The sequence below is a fragment of the Fusarium proliferatum genome (assembly GCF_900067095.1).
Source record: "Fusarium proliferatum ET1 genome assembly, contig: FPRO_scaffold002, whole genome shotgun sequence".
Taxonomy (NCBI): Eukaryota; Fungi; Ascomycota; class Sordariomycetes; order Hypocreales; family Nectriaceae; genus Fusarium; species Fusarium proliferatum.
Window position 1 is genome coordinate 3,556,750 of NW_022194791.1, and position 22,340 is coordinate 3,579,089.

The 22,340-nt window shown below is 48.8% G+C and overlaps 10 protein-coding genes across 10 annotated transcripts; 3 read left to right on the plus strand and 7 right to left on the minus strand.

Moving 5' to 3' along the window:
• Nucleotides 1–1,155: 1,155 nt before the first annotated feature.
• Nucleotides 1,156–2,631, minus strand: FPRO_02631 (uncharacterized protein; the record flags this gene model as incomplete). The annotated part of the gene is made up of 2 exons (XM_031227246.1): nucleotides 1,156–1,910; nucleotides 2,028–2,631. 2 exons carry the CDS (start codon nucleotides 2,629–2,631, stop codon nucleotides 1,156–1,158), a joined length of 1,359 nt encoding a protein of 452 aa, XP_031077702.1.
• A 751-nt stretch (nucleotides 2,632–3,382) lies between these two features.
• FPRO_02630 (uncharacterized protein) lies at nucleotides 3,383–3,830 on the plus strand (the record flags this gene model as incomplete). The annotated part of the gene is made up of 2 exons (XM_031227247.1): nucleotides 3,383–3,498; nucleotides 3,554–3,830. 2 exons carry the CDS (start codon nucleotides 3,383–3,385, stop codon nucleotides 3,828–3,830), a joined length of 393 nt encoding a protein of 130 aa, XP_031077703.1.
• Nucleotides 3,831–4,152: 322 nt separating this feature from the next.
• On the minus strand, nucleotides 4,153–6,307 carry FPRO_02629 (uncharacterized protein; the record flags this gene model as incomplete). The annotated part of the gene is made up of 2 exons (XM_031227248.1): nucleotides 4,153–5,812; nucleotides 5,937–6,307. The coding sequence occupies 2 exons, from the start codon at nucleotides 6,305–6,307 to the stop codon at nucleotides 4,153–4,155; spliced, it is 2,031 nt and encodes a 676-aa protein (XP_031077704.1).
• Nucleotides 6,308–8,766: 2,459 nt separating this feature from the next.
• Nucleotides 8,767–11,969, minus strand: FPRO_02628 (uncharacterized protein; the record flags this gene model as incomplete). Its single annotated transcript, XM_031227249.1, has 2 exons — nucleotides 8,767–9,700; nucleotides 9,751–11,969. 2 exons carry the CDS (start codon nucleotides 11,967–11,969, stop codon nucleotides 8,767–8,769), a joined length of 3,153 nt encoding a protein of 1,050 aa, XP_031077705.1.
• A 490-nt stretch (nucleotides 11,970–12,459) lies between these two features.
• Nucleotides 12,460–13,392, minus strand: FPRO_02627 (uncharacterized protein; the record flags this gene model as incomplete). The annotated part of the gene is made up of 1 exon (XM_031227251.1): nucleotides 12,460–13,392. The coding sequence occupies one exon, from the start codon at nucleotides 13,390–13,392 to the stop codon at nucleotides 12,460–12,462; it is 933 nt and encodes a 310-aa protein (XP_031077706.1).
• A 528-nt stretch (nucleotides 13,393–13,920) lies between these two features.
• On the minus strand, nucleotides 13,921–14,815 carry FPRO_02626 (uncharacterized protein; the record flags this gene model as incomplete). The annotated part of the gene is made up of 2 exons (XM_031227252.1): nucleotides 13,921–14,587; nucleotides 14,634–14,815. 2 exons carry the CDS (start codon nucleotides 14,813–14,815, stop codon nucleotides 13,921–13,923), a joined length of 849 nt encoding a protein of 282 aa, XP_031077707.1.
• Nucleotides 14,816–15,235: 420 nt separating this feature from the next.
• Nucleotides 15,236–15,573, plus strand: FPRO_02625 (uncharacterized protein; the record flags this gene model as incomplete). Its single annotated transcript, XM_031227253.1, has 3 exons — nucleotides 15,236–15,289; nucleotides 15,356–15,486; nucleotides 15,540–15,573. The coding sequence occupies 3 exons, from the start codon at nucleotides 15,236–15,238 to the stop codon at nucleotides 15,571–15,573; spliced, it is 219 nt and encodes a 72-aa protein (XP_031077708.1).
• A 956-nt stretch (nucleotides 15,574–16,529) lies between these two features.
• On the minus strand, nucleotides 16,530–17,387 carry FPRO_02624 (uncharacterized protein; the record flags this gene model as incomplete). The annotated part of the gene is made up of 1 exon (XM_031227254.1): nucleotides 16,530–17,387. The coding sequence occupies one exon, from the start codon at nucleotides 17,385–17,387 to the stop codon at nucleotides 16,530–16,532; it is 858 nt and encodes a 285-aa protein (XP_031077709.1).
• Nucleotides 17,388–18,772: 1,385 nt separating this feature from the next.
• FPRO_02623 (uncharacterized protein) lies at nucleotides 18,773–19,975 on the plus strand (the record flags this gene model as incomplete). Its single annotated transcript, XM_031227255.1, has 1 exon — nucleotides 18,773–19,975. One exon carries the CDS (start codon nucleotides 18,773–18,775, stop codon nucleotides 19,973–19,975), a length of 1,203 nt encoding a protein of 400 aa, XP_031077710.1.
• A 246-nt stretch (nucleotides 19,976–20,221) lies between these two features.
• FPRO_02622 (uncharacterized protein) lies at nucleotides 20,222–22,212 on the minus strand (the record flags this gene model as incomplete). The annotated part of the gene is made up of 2 exons (XM_031227256.1): nucleotides 20,222–22,058; nucleotides 22,112–22,212. 2 exons carry the CDS (start codon nucleotides 22,210–22,212, stop codon nucleotides 20,222–20,224), a joined length of 1,938 nt encoding a protein of 645 aa, XP_031077711.1.
• Nucleotides 22,213–22,340: the final 128 nt, after the last annotated feature.

Below are 22,340 nucleotides of genomic sequence, written 5' to 3' on the forward strand. Positions count from 1 at the left end.
GGTCAAGAAGGGACTCGAGGTGTGTTGACGTCGATGTTGGCCTGACTTGACGGGCGGTGGTCTCCAAGTTGGGCCGCAGATGGAGAGCGATTCGACGAGAAGCGATGAACCAATGGCCCAGCCCAAGATAGACTCAAGCCTAACTAAAGTACAGAGAGAGAGACAAGAGAGACGAGAGAGACCTTTTGGATATGAACGAGTCGCCTCCTCCCTCGTCACGGACACAGAGATTCGCGCATGCGGGCAAAGTCGATCTAGATTTCGTGGGGGGGATTCGTTGAGAGAGGGAAAAAAAATTGGCTAGGATTATAAAATGTGACAAGGCAAGACAGCCTAAGCAGAGACAAAGACGAGGGTTTGGTTTTGGAGGTTTGAGCTTTGGCCGTAGTTGGGCGGGAGCTGGGAGTCAACAAAGGCCCAGAATCGGGAGCGGGAACACAAGCGAGCGAGTGGGTCCCATCGGTTTCGAAAGTAAACACACTAAGAAGTTACTAGAGTTAGCACACCAACTGCGCTGGGCCCGAAGAATGGAACCCACTAAATTCTACAGGTCAGGTCCCTACAGCCCAGCACGATACGATACGATCGTGCGTCACACAGATTCACTTTTGATGTAGCATTCAACCAACAGTTGATCAACAACAACAGCAACGCAACACGTGATGGGAACAACAAACATTGCTACTGAATCAAGCTGTACTATTTTTGTTGTGATTCACGGCTGCAGCTAGCACGACACTAATAAGTGCCCAAGCTAGTAGTCTCTTGCTCTTGGTACCTTTCTCTACATGTTGTGTCCCAAATAAACTCGGTGGCCTGGACAACAAAAAACCCAATCTCAACAACAGCGGTCAAACACAAATTCAATGCTGACCATGCCCTGGGCGGGGATCAGCGGGAGCTCCCTTGCTAAATTCCAAGGCATTGACCGCTAAACTTAGACACAGAGAGAGAGAGAGAGCCCCGCTAATATAAAGTCTCCCAAGACCGCGTCTGACGCGTTCAGCTATTTCCGACAACAGATAAGACTATATATGATTGCCAAGGAAACTGAGTTCAATATCCGTATAAATGAACTACAATAGAAGAATATAGAATATCCATATTTGACTCTGCTTTATGAAACAAGAAACAACTAATCAGGCTGGAGGTGGGCTATTCTGTTGATTCTCCCTTAAACGCCCGAATAACCTCTTCGGCTCCCCGTATCCCACTCCTCACCGCACCGTCCATGTACCCCTTCCAGACCAACGAAGTCTCAGTGCCTACAAAATGCACTCTCCCAACCACCTCACGCAATACTTTTCCACTATCACTCGTCAGCGTTCCCGGCATCATCACCGGTGACGGGCAACCCCAGATCCAGGGCTGCTTGATCCACTCCTGCAAGATGATATTGACAGGTTCAGGTGCCTTTACACCGACACCACTGAAGACTCCGTTGAACTGCTCGAGTACGATTCTTCGTTTCTCTGCATATGGCCACTTGGACCAGTCTCTGCCTCTGTCACCCACGACAAAGCAGGTGATGCTGTACTGCCCATCTTCTGGTGAGCATGTATCTCTTGAGAAGTGAATTGGACCTGTCTCGCATTCTATGATGCCGCTGAAACCAGCGTCGCGCCACCATGGCTTGTCAAAGACAAAGATGGCTTTAGACGTACAGCCTAGTGCAGTGCTTTCGCCTAGTGTCTTTTTACTCTCTGGTAGCGGCGGCTCGAAATTGATAGAAGGGTAGAGACACGTGGGAACTGAGACAATGACCCTCTCGGCTCGGAATTTCTGCTTTGGGTTGGCTGTTTCGATCAAGACACCATCAGAGCCTTGTTTGATTATCTTGACGGGGCTGCGAAGTCTCACGGCTGTCTCTGGGAGCTTTGCTGCTAGACGGACCGAAAACGTCTGGTTGCCTGTTTCTTGTCAGCCAAAGGCTCACTTCACGATAGACTTGAGGTACTGGCCTTGTCTGTTGCGCAAATATTGCCCTCCGTCCTTCTTGTCAGAAGCCATGTTGTCCAAGCCCGTACCGCTGCGGATATAGTCGACCATGAACAAGGCGCTGACTTCATCTGGCCCAACACCCAAGAGAGGACTCGTAGCCGAATCAGCAACAGCAGGACCAAGTTCAGGACCCAGAAACTTTACACTGAGCTCATTGAACGTCATAGAGTCCAGCATCTCGGCTTCAGGATGAGCCGAAGGGTTCTCTGGGTCAATCTCGTCAACCCACTTGTTCAGTTTCTCAAGGAGTTTCTGAACAATATCGGCTGCATCTGGAGGTACAGGCATTCCGGTACCATGTTTTATCTTGGTAACATTGCTGGTTGAATCCTGGTGCAGATTGTATCCAGTGGCTCTCTGCTCGATCAGATCAAACCCAAACTCTTGCGCGAGCTTGTAAATCTCGCTTTGGTTCGTATCATTGAGCCAAGCGGCGCCCAGATCGACTTTACCTCCCAAGTGAGAGGCATCGACGCTCAGAGTCTTGCCGCCAACTCTGTCGCCAGCTTCGAGAACGATAACAGAATGGCCAGCTTCATGGACATCGACAGCGGCGCGAAGACCAGAAAGGCCTGCGCCGACGACGACAACGTCGACTTTCTCAGGGTTGTGTGAATTGGTGATGGTCATTTTGAGATGAATAGAAAAGTAAGGGGGAAGCGAGCAAAGCTGCTACTCTTGACATATTTATAGGCTAGACAGCAAGGGTGGCTAAATCCTTCTTGAGGCTATAATCTGACATGACTGAAACAGATTGGTAGTTGTACACATTCCTTCTAAGTTGGGTCTGAGCATCTTACTCATTGTCGTACAGTTTGTGAGAGTGAGATTTGCTCATTGATCGACCCTTGTGAGGGCAAGAAGTCAGCAATAGCAATTTAAGCTTCTTTTGTCTTAGGCTTGAAGCGATGAGCCTGCGCTTTTCTGACATATACTCCGTTTTAGACTTATGATCAATTATACGCTTTAGTTTATAGCAATTGTTTCCAACAGCGCTCAATTGTGTCTTTCATCCGTCATGATAGAGGGGCAGCTCAGATAAGATGCTCTGACAGATTATCCTTCAATATAGTAGATTAGTGGGTAAGCAACGTCTGTACCTGGCAACCTGATTATGTCCTGACTCATAATTCTTCGGAGTCGTCGTAAGATCAATCATGTATCGGTATATCACTCTTGTTGGCAAGGTTGGTCTGCCCATCACTGTAACTCTTTCCTCTCAGCCTCCAAACTCCAACGGGAGATCTTCACGTGGACCCAAATGCCCACTTCGCTTTTAGCGCGTCATGATACATCTCTCTCTCTCTCTCTCTCTCTCTCTCATACACCAACCACTCACCCTTTCAACCTCCACAATCACCAGAAACAAACTGTCATCGCAATGGCAAGCCAGTCAGGCGGTATCACAGTCCAGCACAACCCCTCCCCAACAAGCTATCGCCTCATCGAACTCCCTCCGGACCTGTTATCTCTTCTCGAATCGGACGATGCACCCGTGTAAGTCAACCCCTAATCTCACTCCTCTCACAAGTACTATGCTGATATTAGCCAGATTAACTATGGAGTCCTCTGATTCATCGGCTGTTATCAAAACGCCTACAAAGACATATGCTCTTCGTCAAAAGAACACTTCAAATGCTCTCATGCTCCTCTCACCCACGCCTCTACCTCAATCGTCAGATGGACATGTTGAGCAGGGCATCTCTATCATTTCTACCATCAAGGAGACTGTTGAGCTTGATACTGTTCCTGATGTGTCTGCTGGTACCGCAAAAGGACTTGGTGGCGGTAAAGGGAAGTGGCATGAGCGATTCGGGAGAAACAGGTAGTGCACTGGCTGTAAATGAATATTAGGATACACTTTGATTGCTTGTGGAAAGAAATTAACGCCGTCTAACAACATGACGAAGACCCCAGTCTCGCAGTCCATGAAGTAAATGAGACTATCCCACAAAATACATGCAACGCCCTTCTGGATCCATAACCTTGCTCCCATTCCCCTGGCCTTCACGTTTCTTGCACCGCTTGCCAGAGAGTACGTGGCGGTCACATTCGCTGTGTTGCTCTTCGTCCCCTGCACCGTCAAGTTTCTACACAGTCACCTCTCTATCCTGTCAACGAAACCCTTTCGCTCATTGAGCCCAGTCATCGCTACCCTGGGCCACGCCAGTTACCCATATGGTCAGGTCGGCCCATCATGTACGGATAAAACGGATTAAAATTTACCGCTCCTTGAAGGTTAAACGGTAACCCTGGTATCGCTGGGCCCGGGTCTCCTGGTGCCATTGGGAACGCTCCGATCTGGGGTTGTTGTTGTTGTGCTTGGATCGGCATTCCTGCCATGTGTTGTGCTTGCGGCATCGGCGCCGGTGGTGCTACTCTATTACCAAGGCGATCAAATGCATTCTTAAGGTGATATCGGATTCCTCTATGTGCCTGCCCATGGACTTCGTTCAGCAGATGATTCTCTTGACGAAAGTGGTTTGCGCCGTGTGCCAGTCCCTGCAGTGCCTGTGGCAGCTGCGGCTGCGGAACATCAAGAAATGGCCTTTGCCCTCCAAGTGGCGGATTCGGCGGCACAGGAATGTGATCGGCTCGATCCCTAAATCTGTGTCCGAATCTGCCTTTCCGCCGCATATCGTCGGTCTTAACCTTTTCAGACATGTTGAAGTTCAGGAGTTCGGGCGCTGATGCAAGCTCTGGATTCTCCTCCAAGACCTTCTGTTTAGCTGCCTTTTCAGCTGCATTGACTTCGTTTTCATGACGCTCTTCAGCACTCTCGAATAAGGGGCAGTTGCCTTGCTTACCCCCTCGACTCTCATCGTTGAAATGATTGTAGTCACAAGACTTGGAACAGACATAGCACTGAACGTTACCACAGCCTTTGCGGGTGCAAGTCATCTTGTTGCAGCCTTCTTCCTTGATAAAAGGGGTGCTGCACTTGTTGCATTTGCGGATGAGGGCTCTCGACATAGCCTCTTCTACCTCCCGCCGCAGATCGACACCTCTCTCGATGGCTGCCTCCTGACAGGTTTTCGGTATGTGTGTTTCGTAGTTACAAAGCCGGCAACTCGTGATTTTGCAGTCGTCGTTTCGGCAACGGAACTCCCTGTCGACGTCGACAGGCGGGTACTCCTCTGCATAGCGACAAAAGGGGCAGTTGGCGAGGTCGGGCAGTTTGGCCATGCGCAGATTGGCCTCTTGTTCAATTCGATCGATTGCCGCAGTCAGTTTCTTATTCAGGAACTTCTGACGCTCGCTATGAGAGAACCCAGCCGTACACCCGATCATGGACATGCATTCAAGTTCGTACTTTGAAAGGCCAATTTGTGTCTCTGCGTGTCGGCGAGCGCAGTTGATACAGAAAGGGTGAGGATCCTTGGCTTGACAATAGACGAGTCTGTTCCATGCAGTATCGGCAAAGCAACACCCGCACTCAGTTACTTCTCCTCTTGCATCTGCCGACTCGAGGTTCATCCTTTCGGCCTCCTCGGCCAATGCTTCTGCTCGACGCTTTTCAGCTACGTCAAACTGCAGTAATCGAGCAGCCTCGAGTTCCTTCATCAATTCTTTTTCCCAGTCGTGAGAGCAGGTTTGTATGGACGCGTCGATCCTCTCTTTTCTGTATCGCTGTACCGGCACTGAGGGCGTCTTCTTCAATTTCCAAGGCAACGGGTGATGATCGCTTGCCTGATTTATGGCAGTATTAATGGCATTAAATGTTGGGAAAAGACGATTTCCGTTTTTAGAGAGGGTTTGTTGAATGGCCTTGACTGGCACCAGTGGGAAATCCCCTGCGATCATTTGCTTCCTGTGTAAAGGTTAACTGGACAGCTCTCAGCCCCAATCTCGCTCATACTGGCAGGAAGCTCTAACACCAAAAGCCACACACCAGATGACGGAATATGTGCGGTCGAAAGGGGAGATAAACTTACATAGTGGCCATTTGGGTACTCTTGGGGCCAATGGCTTGTCCTTCGAGGTTACTGTACTTGCGCTTTGCTTCGGAGAGCCTGTTCTGTAGTTTCTCGACTTCGTCTTCACCTTCGTCTTCATCTTGTCCCTCAGCCGTGCGCTTCCTCTTGCCAATGGCCTGTTTTGGTCGCCTTGCTTTTTGATATACCTGCCCCGACTCTTGGAGATCGAGGAGGTGATTGATCACATCATGGGGGACGAATGATAGAGGACCAGCAATCTTCTTGACATACTCAAGGCAGATGTCGGGAAATAGATCAGTTACTTCTTGTATGCAAGTGTCTTGTAGAGGCGGAGATGATTCTTCTGTCTCGCTTTCGGGATCCTCCATCCTCGTGATGGTCAAGTTCTTTGGCTCTTTGTTTACGATCAAGAGCTGAGGCCTAGATTTGATGATAACGGTTAGAATGAGATGAAGAGAATGAATTCACAGTATCGAAGAGGCCTGCTTTTTGTTGATGATCTGGGGGTGGATCGATCTGTATCACTTCCATTCCGAGACTTGTGGATGCTGATGATGATGCCGCCAGCTGACACTGCTCGAGAAGATGCCCTTCACACAAATAAATGATCCGAAATTCAAAGGGATATGCAATGAATGGAAGATGCGGTGGCAGTGGGGACCAGAAGGAGTTAATTGCGACAGTGATTCAGCACTTGCAACGACTGTCACATAAGTATGGATAGCAAGTAACCAAGATGTTGGCGTCGCTCTTTCACACTAACTTTTGACTTTCACTCTCACTCCGAGACGATGACCTCTTCCACTCTTCACGGCTCACCCGAAACAATTTCGCGCGCAAAGACAAATGAGTATCAAGGTTCGCCGTGTCTTCAGAGGCCACTCACTGAGAGACAAGGGCGGCGTCTGTGGTGATAATGACGCCACGGCTCAACACGAAAGCTTATGTCCATGATTGCAAGTGGCACTCTTCCCTGGCACAAGGATTCGAAGAATGGGTTGCGAGAAGCCAGCCCGCGACTTTGCGGCGTGAAGAAAGTTTTGGCTTGTTGTTTGTTTGCTCGTTTGCTCCAGAACATGGATGGGATAGAAGAACCTCGATATTCTTACCTGCGACAAAGATGCTGATTCTGTAGGTATTTCGGTGAATACTCAACACAGTTGAAGCTTTGTGTAAACTAATCGCTTGTACTTCGTTTCGCTCTAGGTGAATGATCGAGGCCGTATGGTGATGTTGAGATTGATTAATTCGACGTCGGTTGAAGATGGGTGAATTTGGAGAATAGATAGATAGATACCTAGATAGAAGAGGAGACGAGGCAGAATCGAAGAGAAGAGAAGGTTAAAGGCGTCTAGGTTTTGTCGCTCATAATAGACGGGAAGAGAGAGAGAATGAATGACCAGCTCCTTCTATCCCTTCTTTGTGCTTTATTCAAGACTCCATCGGCAAATGGAAAATGGATAAACAGCGACTGATCGATTGTTCAGTGATCGCACTATCGCAGTTCGAAGCTGCCTCGTTTCAAACCCCCGCTCGCTTCAATAGAGTAGAGGTTTGCAAACAATGAAATGGAAGTTGACAATACGAAATGAGGAACTATGTAAGTGGAGAGAATAAGTTGAACAATAGAGGGATAGAGGGAGGCGCAATATGCCAGAGGATGTGGTAGTTATGTTTCGAGAATTAATTCATCAACCATGAGGTCCAAAGTTCATAATGTTGGTATAACTTCATGGGAAAGTAAGGTAGACGCTCACGAGATGCGGAGTAAAAGAGTCAGACGAGGTGGGAGCTGAGTGAATGAGTGAGTGAGTGAGTGAATGAGCAAGTGACGACAAAAGCCAATATATAGAATAGAGGCTACAACACTCTTTGATTGGAGTAGTTTATTACGAATTTGACAGAGATATGCAGGAGAAGAGTCAGTCTTGGTGATGGACAAAGAAGCCCAAGTTCAGGAAAAGATGACGGAAGAAACCTTGGGTCTCGTGATGGATGGATTGGACGGATGCAATGTGTTGGTTTGTAACTTGGGTAGGCAAGGTAGGTAGATAAATAAGCCGTCGCACTTGGGTATGATACGATGCGACATGCAATTTGAATGAATGGTAGCATTTATTTAACTAGTAGGTGGTCGTCTAGCCTGTACCTAACTTAGAGCTGGCCTTAGTACAACAGAGCAAAGCATCGACGGCGTTTGTGGCGTATAAGGTTTCTTCGGAAGGAGATCAAAGTCAGTCACTCAGTCAATCAAATCAATCAAATGAGACGGCCTCCTCCAAATGCACGTATGTATGTGGATGAATGTGGATGGCCAGATGAGTGAGGGGTTGTCAGTTGGTCGGTCATTCAGCTGAATATACAACCCAACAACTCCTTGCCAGGTCAAACATCTGCCTATCATTTTAGCCTAGAAGGTCTATTCGCATAATCCATACACTCACTCTAGGAGTAGATCCATTAGTCTACAGCATAATGCTGAGGGAAAGCATGTTTACATGATGCTATATAAAGAACGACTCTCCAACCAAGAACTAGGTAGTCTACCTACCTATTCAGCTGTCCTCTCGCTACCCCAGCTAACGTAGTTGAAACAAATCAGTTTCCACTTACTAAGTTACACAACATTCATATCCCATCAAACCGCCAATGCACAGATCCGTGGTTTGTCGGCCCAGGAGTCAATATTCATTTCGTTAGCTTGTAAACTTTGCAAACGGATATTTCCCGTCCCTGCAAACTGACAACTGATAGGTATTATCATTATTCGTACTATCACATTACTATCATGTACTATTACACTGAGCCGAGCCGCTCAGGGGCAATCCTACTCATCGCCCTCAGATTCAGCATATGAATCTCCTACCTCATCTTCCTCTTCCATCGCATCTTCATCATACGAGACAACTTTCCGTCCGCTCCGCGTTGACCGTCTTGTTGCCCGTCCAGCTGAAGGCTTTTCCTTGGCTACTTTTGCTGGACCTCGCCTCCTTGTCCTTGCACTCGTTTGTGGCGGCTTAGACTCTGCCTCGGATTGCGGATCTAGTTTGGGCTCCTCTTCCTCTTCATGCTTCAGCCCTGTATCGAACTTTGTGTTCACCGGTCCAGACTCCGCTTCATACTCCGACCCTGCTTCGACCTGCGATTCCGGGGCCGGTTCTTGTTTGCTGTCAACCTCCATCTGCATCATTACTCTTTGCTCATCTGCGCCATCGTGCTCCATCACTAGTCCATCATCGCCATCGTCGTCCTCATCAACAGCAGGGAAGAAACTCGAAGTGTGATGGGCCGGGGGTTGCTCTTCCTCCTCTTCTTCCACATACCCCTCTGGAAGAAATCCGCCAGCCATCTCTTCATCCTCAACCTGTGGCTGCTTCTTGGTCTGGACCGAGTCTCTAGCATGTCCAAATACTGATATTTCATCAGTAATTTCGCCATATTCTTGTTGAATTCGTTCTGCAATACGCATGCCCATGAGGAAGCGACGCCATTGAGCCAAAGCCTTCTTTCGTCGCTTCTCATCTTCTTTTCGTGCACGTTCTGCCTCATCCTTCTCGAGCTCTACCATCACCATGTCGTGGTTCTCTTCAGCAATCACAACTCCCTGGATAACAGGCACAGCCATTCGATGACCAAATTCAAAGTCCACAACGGCCTCCGCATAGTCGATTTGCAATTTTTTACAAACACGCATAGCCCCTCGGAAGGGTACATGCACAGCACCCTTAGGGCACATATGTTCAGCAAACAAGTCGATATTCCTACGGCCCGGTTAGTAGATTCAAGTTTGAAGGAGTAATCGGCTACATACCCGTATTCGTTCTTGGGGATAACGCCGTCCTTGATCGGTGGCGGAATGATCCACTCAGTTTGCTCCCAGCTGTAGAGCCCCTGCAGGACCTTTTGTCCTGTGGCAGCTTCTGCTTCCATGATTTCTCGCCGGCGATTTATCGTAGCTGCGCGATAGGGTACCCTCTTCAATGGCTGCTCTCCTGCCAGTGGTGCGCGTCCCTGTTTATGCCAGGTCTCGGCACTCTTGACGTTCAGTACATCGCTGCGAAGGAACACGTCCTCTTCCTCGACCTTGCCACCTTTGCCCTTGTTTTTGAACACTTTGACACCCTTGGCTCCAGGCCTGAGTGCCTCTTCACGCTTCAAGTGTCGCTCGAGGACAAACTCCTTGGACTGCTTGTAGTATTGTAATGTCTCCTGGCCCTCCTTGACCTCCTTCTTTTCGGGCTTGGCCGGCTTCAGATCTGTTGCTTCTTCAATCTCATCGACTTCTGTCACAGGGTGGTCCTTGCTGCCTCTCAGATATCCGGATATTGCGGTTTTGAACCAGTCAAACTGATCGTATCTCTTAATCTTCCCATGATGGTTGTAGACAGGGATTTTCTCTGGTGTCATCCTCACTCCCTTGGTACGGCCAGGAAGCGTATTCCGCTTCAGATATCTGACTGTGACATCCTTGCCAGTTCCATCTTGTGAATAAGCCACGATGTATGCCATAATTTGACGTGCTTTGTCGGCCTTAGCTCCACGAGGTTCCAATGATTCGATGAGATCTCGGTTTGTTCCAACTACGTTTTTGACGATAGCATCAACGGGCAGGTGTTTGTTAGTGACTGGTGATAGGACTTCTGTCCAATAGTGTGGGAACTCCATGTCGACGTCATATTTTTTGGTCGGTGTCCTGGACGATGTCTTCCTTGGCGTGATATCCATCTCAACGACAGATTCATCATCAGTGTCCTTATACTCAAGCTCCAGATCATCTGAGTCGCTTTCAACCTCGGTTTTGAGTCTTGTTTTCCGTGTGGGATTTCTCGTGGGCTCTTTCGTTTTCTTCGTTGACTTCTTCTTTGCTGTACCCGTGCTCTTTGTGGCCGTTTTCGCCTTCTTCTCGAATGTCTCGTTTTTCTGGTCCGCGCTTCCACTCTTTTCAGGCTCGGCCTCCTCAAGTTTATTCCATCCAAAACCTAGACAAGGCAAGTTTGCGACCAGTCGTGCTTCGAGGCCAAGTCCACGAAGCAAGGCTGTAAATAACTGGGCACCTACATCTCTGCTCCCCTCACATGCTCGCGCATGACGTCTGAAGTCCTCCAGGTTTGAGATCTTCTCACCAAATTGCTCTGGATCATGAGTTTCGACTTTTTGCGCTTTCGTAAGACGGTCTAATCGCTCAAGAGACATGTATCCCCATTTCCTCAGCCCTGGCGCTGTGACTCGAAAGCGCTGTTTCCACCAAGCTGACAATGTTTGCATAAGTCGAAATAGGGGGTCTCCATGACTCATATCAACAGCCCCTTCTTCCAGTCTCTCAGCTTCAGCACCCCAGTCGCGCGACTTTCGATCCTGGACCTTTTTGCCTTTCCCTTTCCCTTTCGATTTTGCATTTTCCTTCACTGGCTTCTTTGGTGTCGGGTTCTTTTCTAGACCACTGTTGCGCCTCCATCGATCCACCTCATCCCAGAGTCTTGGAGGAAGATGAGAGATCATAGTCGCCTGGACTTCGGGATCGCAAAGCCATGCATTTCGGGTAGCATTGTGCCACAAAAGTAACATGACGTGAACGCAATGTGTGGCATGGCGGACTTTCCTCTCACGTTTTGAGGGTCCTTTTCTGTCAAATGCATTTGTGAGTGAGATTCTAGTGTCCCTTGTGAGTGTCAATTCCAAGTCCCCGGATGTTACCGGGGCGTCCGGTAGTGGTGCGACTGGTGCTTGAACATCCTCAAACTCAATATCTTCATCATCCTCAGAGTCCGCTTCATTGGCTTTCGATTGATTCGGTGGCAAAACATCCTCAAATTCATCTTCTGACAACGATGTCAATGAGCTTTCGTCGTCCTCGTCTCCAAATCCATGCAGAATCGAGTTTGATTTAGGTGTTGCAGATGCGTCCAGATCATCGTACAGTGTTGCTTTGCGCCGTGATGAGTCGGGCTTCTCTTTGACTGCTTTCGATGATCTCCCTTCTCCAGGTGGTGGCGACTCACGCAAGCGTTTACGTGGTACTAAAGGAGGCATCTTGGTCTCGTAAATAAGATTGTCGCATTCTGCGAAGTAGGATGAATTAAGGCTTGATGAACGGTTTAGGCTAAGGTAGAGAGCGTGGTGGGTACTTCGTCATAGAAGACGGGAGCACGGGAGGCAGACGCGCAATCACGTGGTTCGTTTAAAGAGGCAGCAACATGAACTTGGGCTTGAAGTCAAAAAAGTCTCAGTAAGCAAAATGTTCAAAAGTCTAAGTAATATAATTGAGATTATACATTCACCAAATACTACCTGCAGTGTTTTGCCTTGAATGTTGGTATAAGACTTACAAATCATGAGAATACGTTCGATAGGTAATACAGTATTCTCATATTGGAACACAGATGAACCAATGGAAACCACAAACATGGCAGGATACGATTGTCTCAGGAAACCAAAATGTTGATATCATTCCTCTTGGTATCAAATTGCCCAACGCCAGGCCATGCACCTCTATAGGTAGTCAATCCGTAAAACACAACGCTCACGCCTCAATCAGGTCTGGGGTAGCTGGCCCAACGCCACGCAACAAAACCACAGTATTTCCACTCTGCAACGCCGTTCCAACCTTTTCGTTATACTCCAAAATTCTACCTCCCTCAACGTGGAAGACCCGAAGCTTGTCCTTCTCATCTGAGCTTTGATTGTTGATGTTTTGTACCTGTAAGCTCCTTGCTGCAGCATCCAGAACTCGGCCTACAACCCAATCTTTGTTGTAGAAGAACTCCCCCTTAGGAAACTTGGCTTTTGCTGTTTCTGCCTCGGCTTCCACATAGATATACACTCTCTTCTCAACAGGTGTCTTGTCATCGCCCTTGGCTGTCTTCTTTAGGTTGTTCACAGCAATTATACGTGCCGAGGCAGAGCTTGGCTTTGGTTTGGGCAAAGCTCTGCCAGCTTGCTCTTTCTTTGCTGTACCCCATGCCCGCAGTTTGTCGAATGCCGTCTTTGTCTTCTGGCCAACATCGAATTGGATAGGCCGGGCCCCGATGGGTATCAGATTACTGCAATTGTGGTCCTCCTTTAGACGATGCTTCAGGCAGTAATCTCTGTTACACGTTTGGCAGTGTACACCAGGCGTCAAAGATGTACCGATTGTGGTCTTGCATTCGGGCGATGCGCAAGGCTTTTGGGACACCTTGTCCCTTAGAATCTTTCCTTGTCCAATGCTTGGCTGCGCAAGCTCTCTCTGGCGCTTTCGCTCCGCCCACGCACCGGGGTTTGTACATTTATGTGCCCCTTCGCTTCGGTGATCGAGACAAAATGTCTTTCGGCATGACTGACAGAAGAAAGGGAGAAAGTCGAGTTGGTTGCAGTAGTCATATTCGCAGTGCTTGCCGATCAGCGCGGCTTCGTTTTTGTCGTGCATTTCGACGTAGCTGGTATCTTGAGCTTCTGGTGTGCTTGATGACGCCATGGCGAAGATGTTTCGTATTTAAAAATGTTGAAAAGGCGTTGTTACCCGTAGGCAGAGGTGTTGTCGCAAGTGCTCGTATGAAGATGACAGATACAAGAGGCGGCGGCGAGGAAGCGTCTGGAAGGGTCCGTGTATGACCAAGCTTGGCAGATTACGAACGAGTGTGCCACAAGCTTTGACACGTCAAAAGGCAAAAGAAAATGAGGCGTGATTGCAGAGCGAAGCATAAGGCTATAAGCTAAGGACTTGTCGGGCTTCTGTGAATCGTGTACATAAATCACGAGTAAGAATGACAGGCTTGTTAATAAACTTATAAGCTCCGTTGGCGCACAGCCACTTCCAGGGACCAGGTTGATCGTGGGGTCTGCTCCCCACCATGGAGTTGCTTGTTGCATAATTGGATTGGTATAAGCCAGTGAGTGACTCTGCGTCGCATACAATATTCCTATATATTGATCGAAACATTAAAGCATGAGTTGAGCGCCTTCCACCTCCCAGAACGCCAAGTTTGTGGTGCAAAGCCTTGTATTACAGTTCCTTCTCCTTTGGCCTCTTGGCCAGCAAATCCTCGCGACCCGTCGTAGGCGCATTGCCCACTGCGGCCTTGCCTCCAAATGTCTCGAATCCTTTGTGGAACGCCCATTCAACAGCGTTCTCGACAGGCTCGTCGAACATAGCTGGGAGGAAGGGAACCACTGCAAGGCCCAGACCAATTGGAGCCCAAGTCCTGATGACCTGGTTCTTCATATTCTTCATGGCGCGGCCAGAATACCTCACAACACTATGAATAGTGAAAGCAGGCAGTCCCATACTGGCAACGCTCTGGAAGATTGCGCGCTGGACCATGACAGTGCGATAGTCTTCGAGCGGTGGCACCGTACCCGGCTCGATCAGGCGTGTCTCGGTGGCAGGAAGGCCAGTAACCTTCTCTTGTCGAGGAGAGAGTTGCACCTTGGGGTTCAACACGCGCTGATTGTGCCAGTATGACTTGTAACCTTCATACGAGACATCACCGATAAGATACAGCCAAGATACACCGTAGGCAGCGCGAACGAGATTCGGGTGAGCTACGGGACGGAACGACTCTCCAATATCCGAAGTGTAGGCGACATATCGATGCGCAGATAGAAGAATTGTTCTAATTCGAGTGGCATAGGCAGCATATCGGAAATTGGTGTCGGTTGAGTCGGGGCCACTATATTCGGTTAGCTGGCGTTACACAGTCACAAAGACACACATACTAGCCATCGGTTATGTCGTTAAAGACATTTCCGTCTCTTCCTGTCTTGTTGACAGCTTTCTGAACACTCTCTGGCAGCTGGTCCTTTGAGGGGAGCTTCTGAACGATAGTGTCCTTGACTTGAGTTGCTTCGTTCTTCTTCTCCTCCGGCTTGGGGTCTTTTGATTTACCCCACCAAGACATTTCAAAGATTGAACAAAGAATCAAAGACCAATTAGTGAGGTTGTTTGGAGAAAAGAAAGATGCGACAGCAAGCTTTCAGAGCAGTAGAAGCTTCCATAGGTTTTGATGGCCCGCCGCTACCCTACGTACCTTTACCCACTGGGATCCATGGCTGCAGGCTGCTGCAAGAAAGCTGACAACCCTGGGTCAGTGACGTTGCTTCCGTAGATCCGATTGATCCCGATCAGCGATATGATCCGGAGAATAACCGCACACTCACTCTGGGGCAGTTCATCCACTTTGGGCCTGTAATTCCAGGCACAAGCTCTAAGTTGAATTTGAGAGCTCGGCAAACTATCTCAACCGCGACATTCGAACATCCACCCATTGCCCTTCGCCATTACCCAATTTGTCCTTTTCGGTCTTGTCTGATTACTCACAATGGCTGGTATCGCTTATTACACCATTGCTGGCAAGCAGGTCGCCGGTCACCACGTTCGTTCAACCTCAATTGCGGTCGCCGCAGACTAGAGACCTCTATAAAACTAACATGAATGACAGCTCGCCATCGCCTGGTTGGGAACTCTCGTCGTCGGCACCAAGCTAGCCCTCTCTGGCGGCTCTTCCAAGCCCACTGCTACCGCTACTCCTCCCATCAACGCCTCCAGCTCCGACGAGGCTGACTTCATCAAGTGCGCGAATTCACCTGAAGATGCTGAGCTTTCATGGACTAATCCGATATCAGGAACTTCCTTGATCAGCAGGACAAGAAGAACTAGACGGTTGAATCGAGGACGATGGTTGTATGGTTGTTTGGATGCGGTGTACGTTTATAAGTCATGCAGACATGAGCTGTCCATCGAGCCGGACAGCCGAATTCAGATACCAACAAAAGCCGGTTTCGCCAATTGTGGCATAACGAAGTACTATGACCCATGTGATGCATTTGAGGATACCTTACCGGCTTAAAGTGCGACTGTGATTGATGCGGAGCCGACTGTATGATAAAGAACTCTGATCCAGAAAATGCCCTTCGATTTTCTGTGGACTAAAGTTTCCGGGGAGCTTCTCAGTGGTCATGATATGAAGGAATGCTAACTGTCATGTTTCCCACGACGATTCACAGCGAGTGCGGTCCCGTCACTTGGAGACTTTGATCCTACCTGTCACTGGTATCCCCATCTTGCACAGGGAATTCGAGGATTCATGGAATACCAATTCGAGGGGTCTAGATCACATTGAACCGAGTCTCTAAGGAAAAGGGGCTGAGTTTAACTGAGCATCCTATCGTCTGTCATCGTGCTTCGCAGTTCAATATGTGCCTCATCGATCGACACTGATCCACTGGATCTGTTGAGACTTCAGCATCGCTACATGAATGTTACTGGACCCGTATGCAGAGATATAGCTGATTCTCTCCTACAAATCATATATGGGCTTAGACTTGAAAAAGAAGACAAACTCCCTTTTCTGTTACAAGAATATCCAATTCGCTGTAGATTGATGAAGTGAGCTTCTTTCTTTTCGTTCACCCTTTCCATAAGGGGCAATGTTCTCGAAGCAAGGATGCATGTAAGAAAGCGTAAATGGAAGACAATCTTATCGCCCTGTCCACAGTCTTACAGTGCATGCGGTTATCATTTAAATCTATAATCTCTATTACACACATATGTGCGGTTCTACTTTTGGTAAATACAACAACGCTAAGATACAAAGTAAAATGAGCAGTGTCTTATCAGTTCGATACATACTCCAAAGATGCTTGTCCTGTTCGGCCGAGCTGCCACATCCTCAAGGCGGACATCACCACCATTAGAGACCACCGATCTCCAAGGTTCTGCTGCATTGCTTTATCAGAGAACTCAATCTTGCATGTCTTCCATGCTGCCTCCTTCCAGGAGGCCATGGCGAGGTATTCCAATGGCGCCTTCATATCTCCAGTTCGATAGAGCTTGAATTCGTGGCAATATTTAGGATCCTTGGCCGCTTGGAGCGGTGTCATGGACCACTCGAATTCTTCGCGAATAAAGCTGCAGTCTTGGACTGCCTCTGCTTGCTTTGTTTCTATTGCCCATCGGAATACCACGCACTGCTCGGTTTCATCGTATAGTGCCTGTACGATCTCAGTGGCAACCCTTGTATCGATGTCTGACCCAGGGGCTGCGGATACATTGACAATACTCTCTACAACACCTGGGTCAGATAACCCGTCACGCAGCGTCTCGCCAGCTGCTGCTAGTATTTCGTCCTTTCCGGTTGGTCCGTTGTGGAGGAGAAGACAAGGCGAACCTGAGTTTCGGCCAAAAAGTCCAGAGTGTTCTGATACAGCAAACATCTTTGAGCAGCCATCATTGCCGAGAAAGAAAGTTCGTAGTTTGTTCCATTGCCAAGATATCTTCAAGGCTTTTGGTATTGGGCGATATGGCGTGTCCACACACTCGCTGACCAGGGCTGTACTGGATGGAGTGAGGGAGTTGAAGAGGGCAATTCTTGTGGAGGAAGATGTCGTCGAAGCAGCCGTTGAGGATCTAGCGGTTCCTGGAACTCTATAATGTGGCATGGAGCCATCGTGGTCTCCCAATGTGCTGGCCATGGTGGATGGATGATTCTTCTGGTTGTTCTGGAACAAGTCGACGACAAGGGTAGGGAATGATGTATAGCGAGTAGCGGTGGCAATGTTTGCGTATTGACGACTACCTACAGTACATATAAGTCGTTATCTCAATCAATGTCTGGCATATTAAAAAGCAAGAAAGGGGACTGAAACGGCTGGAGAGGAACAGAAATATCACACAGTCAGCCAGTCAGGTACATGTCGACTTATTAGTGTGTCGGCAGATCGCCATGCAGACGAAACTAGTGCGCACATGTTCAAAGTTCTCGAACTCCCAGCCAAGTGGCGACATGGTTCATGCTCAAGCGGGTATACCTGATCAGGAAGTTGACGGACATATCGAGAGCCGCTAGTCATGTAATCGAGTCTCTAGTTTGCTTTATCAGAGTCTGACGAGTTCTTCTGGGGATAGCTTAAACGAGTCTTTATGATAGTTTGAGGTTAATGCTTGTAAGGAGTAGGCGAACGAGGAAACTATTAGAGCAGTATTTATGTTTTTCTTCAACCTGATCATCCGTTATCCGTTGCACTACCTAACAAAGAGTCAGTGCCAGGCCGGCCCGGAGGTTGTATTCCTGTCCCTCCCGTTTCTACCCACTCTCAACGGTTGGCCGAGTTATCCAACTGACACATGAGCTCCTGATTTATACTCAACTTGGCATAAATCTCTAGTGACAGCTCTTAAGAGTTTGGATATGACTGTAACCATATGCCTTGGCAAATCGTCGTCGCGAGGACTTTATCCTCTCACAAGGACTGATCATGACATGCATGCGTTTTTCTAATTAGGTAACATGGAAATTTGTGCCGAAACGGAGGAAACCCCATGTCCAATTATCCTGGCATGCTTATGGCCATGACCCTTGTGGACATCCATGCTTCTATCAAAGTTGCTGAAACAATCAGGACTAGCGATTCAGTCTAGTACGTTATCGAGGAGGCGTATATCGAGGCCATCAAACAGCATTCAATATCATGAATATCATTGAGACAAGGATACAAGAGCACAGGTGAAGTTGATAACAAGACGAAAATCAAGGCCATGGCTCTATTTCAAGGGTATTCTAGTCTCAATAAATGTCATGATCATGATTAGTTTTGTTCTGCAATACGATTACCTAATCCTCCGTTTGGCGCACCTCCCTCTTATTCATTGACAATTGCGTCACGTGACAACCATACAAAGCTTACTCCTCCCCCGCCATCGACATTCTCTCGCCAAACTGCCATCAACTATCTCCTTAATCGAAACATCCCACCTCCCCCAAGCGCACGTCCTTCGGTTACAACGATAGCCTCACCATCTCCAATTCAATACCCCCAAAATCGAGAACCCACACCTTAAGGAGATAGCCGTCCTGGGCATGTCGGCTGCTACCACCGACCCGGCCCTTGTCGCCGCTCCCGCCCCGGATCTCTCTCCTGTTGATGCCGTCGCTCAGGTAGACCACGATGTCACCTCCGTTGACCATGTCGGCGATCACGTCGGCGCATCGCCAAAGGAGAGACATTCCCTAACACTCGACCAACGCCGTGCTCTGCGTCGGTGGGCGAATAGCCAGCCTATCCGTCCCTCGCACAAGGCTTGTATCGAATGGTTCTTTTCTCAGTATGGCCAGCAAATAAGCCAATCCACCGTGTCACACTCGCTGTCACCCAAGTACTCGCGTCTAGATAGTGACAATCCTCAACTATCCGGTTCCCGTCTGCGCTACGGAAACTGGCCTGATGTAGAGAAGCTCGTCCTTATATGGTATCAACAGGTTCAAGCATCTGGTCGCCAACCGACCAATGAAGAACTTGGCGACAAAGCAAAATCAATATTCGGACAGTTGCCGCGATATAAGGATGAAAACCCCCCTGAATTTTCTCCAGGTTGGATTCATCGATTCAAGAAGCGCTATGGACTTTTGATCAGACGACAACGCCGTCATGGGGATGGAGGAATCAATGCTGCCGAAGATATAGGATACCTGGCAGATTGTGTGCCTCGTTACATGAGCGTCGCCCCTGACACAAGTCCAGCTGCGATCAAAGAAGAAATCATTCGCGCTGTTGGTATCGAACCCACCCTCAACACATGTGCCTTGGTGCGGGATGAAGTGGTCCGTAGAATGACAGGCCCTCCTCAACAAGTGCCTCCACCACCTCTCATGATGACGCATGATCCCCCTTCAATCCCGCCTCCTCAGCCTGACCAGCCCATCTACGCCGATGATGATCCTGAAGTTGTCTTACAGAATGCTTTGCGCCAGCTTCAGCAAGAAGAACAAGCAGCCGAAGAACAGGCGGCGGCTGTACGAGAAGAGCGTGAACGCGCTGAAAGAGCAGGGCTTCAGCCTAATAGCATTCTGACCACACCGACCGTGCGTGCTACTTCCGTCCAGCGCTACACGACCACACCAGCGCACGAGATGGCTACTAACCTCACCCTCACTCCCATTACTTCGGAACAGCCTATAACCCAAGACGATCGGCCCGTGCGATGCCCATTCTGTGTTAATCAACGAATGCTGCGATCAATCAAAGAGGCTGTGGAGCATCTTTCTACTCACGTTGTTGTTTGAGAGTTTGTTGGAGTATCTAGAACCGCCAGGCTTGTGCGGGAGTACTGGTTGACGACTTGGTTTTTGGAGTTTCGGTAGACGAATAATGTGGAGTTCGGGTTTTAAATGTTTGTGAAAACGCACCTCAGTTATCTTTATAGGAAGCAATGCTACATGACTCCCTGCGATTTGGTCTTGTTTCTTTGATTTTCTGTGAATGGCTCACATATGTCTATGCTATATCATCCAACATGGTCGTTGCCTCGTTTATAACAGTCCGCTTGCTTTCAATGCCTTCATAACCTCATCACTATCCTTCTGAGCTTGAGACTTGTGCTTCTTGTGCTCACCCGGATCGATATAGTTCACCCAGAACTTGAGACCCTCCAATCCTTCCTCACGGCACAACTCTCCTCGCTCTTCCGCCATCAGCAACTCTTCCTCTGCAACACCAAGACTCCAGCCAAAGCGTTCTGCAGCTTCTTGGGCTGTAACTCCCCTGCCAAACTCTTGCCAGTCCCAAGGCACTTCGCGCTCAGGGGGAAACTCGTGAAGATCGCGGAGCCACGCAAGTATGGCCCTGACTGTGGTGCCGTCGGTACGATCACGAGCCTGGACAACCATGACACCACTGCGGAAGGTGCGCAGACGAACGGGCAGTTTAAGCTTACTCCAGAGTCTGGCAGCCTTCTCGAAGTCTGCTGGACTGACGAGCTCGACACCGCCTCGGGCCCTGTTGAACATAGCCCAGAGATCGACGAGCGTTATGATACCGCCAGCTTTCTTGAGGACCCCTCTCGAGTCATCGGTGAGAAACTCAGCCAAGTTCCTGGCGAGCTCTGACAGATACAGTGATTCAGAACTCCCGCCACCAACAATGTCCTTTGTCGTGACCAGGCCAAGTTGGCTCGCCGATTCCGCCAAAATAGCATTTTCTTCAGCAGATGCGTTTCCTTGCCCGTTATTTGTTTGCCGTGCGAATCGCTCTGCAAGCGCGATGACCTCTTTAGCAGATGACATAAGAGCCTCTAGATCCTCGAAAGCACTGCCTATTAGCAATTCATTGTTCTTGCGCATGTTCAAGCCAAGTTGCTCCAGACCAGCAATACCAACCCCCTTCTGCCGCCCTCCAGGAGTGCCGGTCGGTGTGTCTTTAGATCCGTCATCCGCAGCTCGGCTATTTGGAACAGGAGGCGCATCTCTGAGCAGCCATTTGCGTTGTGTCATAGAGCCCTTGAGTCGCTCATAAAATATCTTCTCGCCACCTCTTCGGAAAGAAATTTTGACACTCTCAGGAGCATCACTTCCATTCTTATTGATTTTGGAGGGGTCCAGTACAGGACCTGGAGAGTCAGTCCTTATGGTCTCGGCTGTGGAGCTTTGCTGGATCGATGATGGGACATTCTGTGAAATCAGGGGCCCACCACACATCTCGCAAGTCATCAAAGAAGGATGATTTGAGAAGGTACAGCGAGGACATTGGAAAGATGCAGTTGAGCTTGAACCGTTGGTAGCATCGGGTAAGCTTGAGGCTGAATTTTGGTCGAGATTCTCAGATAGAGGTCGAGTGCCAGAGTGGGCTGGCCGTAATGGGAGAGGTGCATCCAGAGCTTGTGAGGCTACTGAGCGATTGCTCGCACCAGAGATTGCGGCTTTGAGAACATGTGATAATGTTGGCTTGATACCGCATGCTAAACATGGCGGTAGAGGTGTATGGGCGTTTGCCGAAGTAGGATCAAAGTTCGAGGGGACCGGATTTGAGAAACTGCATATAGTGCAGACCCATGTTGCGCTTGTCACAGCTGGAGGCTCAGGGGGTGCTCTATAAGCAGACTCAGAAATCCCTGGTGATCCAGATAGATTTCTTTGTGAGCTTGATGCGTTCGACAGAGCACGGCTGTGATATGATGATCGCTTTGGAGGCTTTGGTATCAGAGTCACCTTGGCCGATGACTTCAGAAAGCCAGCATAGAATTCGTAACGTTCGACATCTTTCAGATCCAGAGCAACAGAGTGTGTACGAGGCTCCTGCTTATCCACATAGCAGACTCGATGTGAGGTTAAGTAAACCTGCCCATTTTGTTGATTGGGCAGCTTGAATTTACTATCATCGTGTTAATATCAGAGCCTCAGCTTGAGTGGCCAAGAAAAACCTACCCCTCATACAACCCTACGTTGTCCTGAACAAATAGGAGCACCTCATCTGGAAGATACGAGGGCCGTAGAGCTGTAGTAAGGTCTATGTGTTTCAGAAACATCCGTCATGAGGGTGAGACTGAAGCAGAGAGAAGTGAATGTTGTGGCTGTTGATGAATGGATGAGCGATGATGCAAGTGGACGATGACTTGCAGCAAACAGAAGCAAGCTAGAAGACAAACGCTCGATG